Below are 3,728 nucleotides of genomic sequence, written 5' to 3'. Positions count from 1 at the left end.
CAGGATGTCATTCTGTATTTAACCTTGTTTTAGAAATTAGAATTTACCTGGGACATAGCATTGTGAATGTAGTACTAAAAGCAAGTTAAGTCCCTGGGGAGACAATATATTTTTAATTTATTATCAACAGTATCTACTGCGTTCGCTAAAACACACTTGAAGAAGTCACCCGTGGGGTTCCCTGAAGGTACTTAAGTCACCCCCCTCAAAATGAAATCCTTAACTCCCATAATAGTGTATGCTCAAATGTTACCTTACTCTTCCCACCTAATATAAAAATCTTTCTGAATATGGTATATACATACATAGATTTATTCTTTTTAAATAGCTGCATAGTAACCCAAATTATAGAAATATCATATTTAAGGGGGGAAAAGGTGTATGCTCTGTGTTCATCCGAACTATCGTGGCCAATCCAGACCTATCCAGAGGTACAGTCAACATTCCAGAAGGTTTTTCAGGAGTCCCCTTTCCCGGGTCGGAGGCAATGTGGCGCCAGAGCCCGGCTTCAGCCAGTTTTCCCAGGGGCAGGTGTAGCCTTGGGCGCGGAGCTGGGGGGGAGGGGAAAGGGCGGGCGTGGGGTTGAGCTGAGACTTGAGACTCGGGCGGCTGGCTGGGCGTGGGCCTAAGGACTCTCGCCCGTCCCGCCCCCGCCACTCCATTGGCCACATCAGTGCAGAAAAGGGCCCGCGGACCCGGGCGCCCGCAGTGTCACTGGGCCGGCGGGGACCCTGCTTGCGGCTGGGACTGGCCAGGAACGTCGGCAGCGGTGTAGAGCCCGGAAGACTTGGGTAGCCCACGGGGCATCTTTGTCCCTCGCTCCCACCCCCTCCCCCGGGTCGGGGGAGGCGGCGTGTCCGGCGGAGGGTTGTGAAGCGCGGGGCAGGGCTGGAGCGCCATGAGCAGCCCGGATGCGGGGTACGCCAGTGACGACCAGAGCCAGACCCGCAGCGCGCTGCCCGCGGTGATGGCCGGGCTGGGCGCCTGCCCCTGGGCCGAGTCGCTGAGCCCCCTTGGGGACATGAAGGTGAAGGGCGAGGCGGTGGCGAGCAGCGGGGCGCCGGCTGGGCCGGCGGGCCGAGCCAAGGGCGAGTCTCGCATCCGGCGGCCGATGAACGCTTTCATGGTGTGGGCGAAGGACGAGCGCAAGCGCCTGGCGCAGCAGAATCCCGACCTGCACAACGCGGAGTTGAGCAAGATGCTGGGTGAGTCCGCTTACGACCCAGGGCGGTGGGAATCGCGAAGCCCCTTCCTTGAACCTTGGAGGGAGTGCGTGGCTTGCGCTCGAGGCCACTGATGTGGTGCCTTTCAGGGTCCTTCCTGTGGCCCTCGGTTCTCCTCCCGCATCCTCTCTCCCTACTCTCTAAATGGTCTGCATAGTCGGAGCCCGGGTAACCAGGGTGACCGGGGGCGCGGTTACAACGGCTCCGGGGAGGCGGCTTGGCTTCCCTGTGTGTCTGGGCCGCCGCGCGAGTATCCCGGGAACCGAGCGGGTTTGGTCCTGCCCGTTCCCCCATCCCTCCTCCCCGAGTAGAGGACGTTTTCGATTCCTTGAAAGACAGGGAATGGGTGGCCTGGGAAGCCACTTCTTAGAGGCTAAAAGAAAGGGAGGGTTGCCCTTAGAGGACCCAACATGTCCCGTCTCCCGCAAGTGTTTGGACTCAGTCTCTGGAGTCGCAGACTTGCGCTCTTTAACTTGACCTCTTCGCGTCTCTAGTTGGTCAATTAAAGGTTGGAGGGGAGAGTAGGGCCTGGTGGGGCTATGGGACCTAGGAGCGGGAGTTCGGACAGTAATCCCGGCGCCCCTCCACTTTCCTGTGCCTCTGCAGGAAAGTCGTGGAAAGCGCTGACTCTGGCGGAGAAGCGGCCCTTCGTGGAGGAGGCCGAGCGGCTGCGCGTGCAGCACATGCAGGACCACCCCAACTACAAGTACCGGCCGCGGAGGCGCAAGCAGGTGAAGCGACTGAAGCGGGTGGAGGGCGGCTTCTTGCACGGCCTTGCCGAGCCACAGGCCGCCACGCTGGGCCCCGAGGGCGGCCGCGTGGCCATGGATGGCCTGGGCCTGCCCTTCCCCGAGCAGGGCTTCCCGGCCGGCCAGCCGTTGCTGCCCCCGCACATGGGCGGCCACTACCGCGACTGCCAGGGACTGGGAGCGCCTCCGCTCGACGGCTACCCGCTGCCCACGCCGGACACGTCCCCGCTGGACGGCGTGGAGCCGGATCCCGCCTTCTTCGCCGCTCCGATGCCCGGGGACTGCCCAGCGGCCGGCCCCTACAGCTACCCACAGGCCTCGGACTACGCGGGGCCCCCGGAGCCCCCAGTCGGCCCCATGCACTCCCGTCTAAGCCTGGAACAGGCGGGCCCTGCAATGCCGGGCCACGTGGCGCCCTCCAGCGCCCTGCAGCTGTACTACAACGCGATTAGCTCGCCCGCAGCGGGCGGCGGGCGCGGCTTCTCCATGCACCCGCAGCAGCACCCACCCGGCCCCGGGCAGCCGTCGCCCCCTCCCGAGGCCCTGCCCTGCCGGGACGGCGGGGACCCCAATCAGCCCGCCGAGCTCCTCGGGGAGGTGGACCGCACGGAATTTGAACAGTATCTACACTTTGTGTGCAAGCCCGAGATGGGTCTCCCTTACCAGGGACATGACTCTAGTGTGAATCTCCCAGACAGCCACGGGGCCATTTCCTCGGTGGTGTCCGATGCCAGCTCTGCGGTATATTACTGCAGCTACCCTGACGTTTGACAGGTCCCCGATCCGATCCAGCCTGCAGGCCAGAAGCACAGTGTTACACACTTCCTGGAGGGGCTAAGGAAATCCTCAGCCTCATGTTTTGTTTTGTTTTGTTTTTAAGTTGCCTAGGCATATAATTTATGGTAATTTATTTTGTCTGCCACTTGAACAGTTGGAGGGAGAAAAATGTGAGGTCGTGTTTTAAGATTTGTTCAGATACTTGTTTCCCACAGTTGCGTTGTGAAAACCCTGTTTCCCAGTTCAAGATTACCAGTTTTGAATGTGTCCCAGAATAACTTGCTCCATTTTCTGAGAATTTATTGATCAAAAAAACATTTTGTCCTGGGTGTGTTTTCTCGATCTTTAAAAAAAATAAAATCTGGAATCCTACTTTTTCGCTCTGCTAGTGCCTCTGTCACCAAAGCCAATTTTTACGATGAAGGTTAGGTATTGGTAGCATTGGGAACATGTTAATGATGTTTAATATATAGTTGCTGCAGATTTCTTGTTCTTATATTGGTAGAACTAAATGATCCGAGGATAAAACCTAAAAATGAATGTTGGATATCTAAGGTTTTGTTTTTTGCAAGGTACAAAAACCTAGGGGAAATGAACCTATGTTATAGATTTCAGTGACCCTAGTTTCTAAAAAGTAATGGTTAATCTTAACACTCTTAAGTATTTTCAATTTTCGTATATTTTTTTTTCACCAGAGGAGAACATTTAAGGAATTTGAGTTTTCTAGTTTGAATCTTGAGACTGGATTAAAGAGGTGTTTGGTTTTTTTTTTTTGTCATTTCACCAAGAGTCATCTGTACATTTCCTTTCAACACTGAGTTTGCCAGTCCTCACATGTCTAAACCTTGGGAAGTAGTGTTGCATGGTTAAAAATAATTTGAACGAATTATTCACAGGAATTAATAAAAAGAAAATGTGCATTGCGACCTTAACTTTGAAGGAAACTCGGCTTCTGAAATTTTAATAGGATACTGTCCTA

At 55.4% G+C, this 3,728-nt stretch overlaps 1 protein-coding gene across 1 annotated transcript; it reads left to right on the top strand.

The window, feature by feature from the left end:
* The first annotated feature begins 686 nt into the window (after nt 1-686).
* On the top strand, nt 687-3,121 carry SOX17 (SRY-box transcription factor 17). The gene is made up of 2 exons (XM_047728323.1): nt 687-1,205; nt 1,830-3,121. Exons 1-2 carry the CDS (start codon nt 899-901, stop codon nt 2,741-2,743), a joined length of 1,221 nt encoding a protein of 406 aa, XP_047584279.1. The 5' UTR covers nt 687-898; the 3' UTR covers nt 2,744-3,121.
* Nucleotides 3,122-3,728: the final 607 nt, after the last annotated feature.

Source organism: Lutra lutra, chromosome 4 (genome assembly GCF_902655055.1).
Source record: "Lutra lutra chromosome 4, mLutLut1.2, whole genome shotgun sequence".
Classification (NCBI taxonomy): domain Eukaryota; kingdom Metazoa; phylum Chordata; class Mammalia; order Carnivora; family Mustelidae; genus Lutra; species Lutra lutra.
This window is presented reverse-complemented; position numbering and strand designations above follow the sequence as displayed.

Coding starts and splice junctions, on each gene's coding strand:
- SOX17 (XM_047728323.1), top strand. CDS start 899: ATGAGCAGCCCGGATGCGGGGTACGCCAGTGACGACCAGAGCCAGACC. Junction 1,206..1,829: donor GGAGTTGAGCAAGATGCTGG/GTGAGTCCGCTT, acceptor GTGCCTCTGCAG/GAAAGTCGTGGAAAGCGCTG.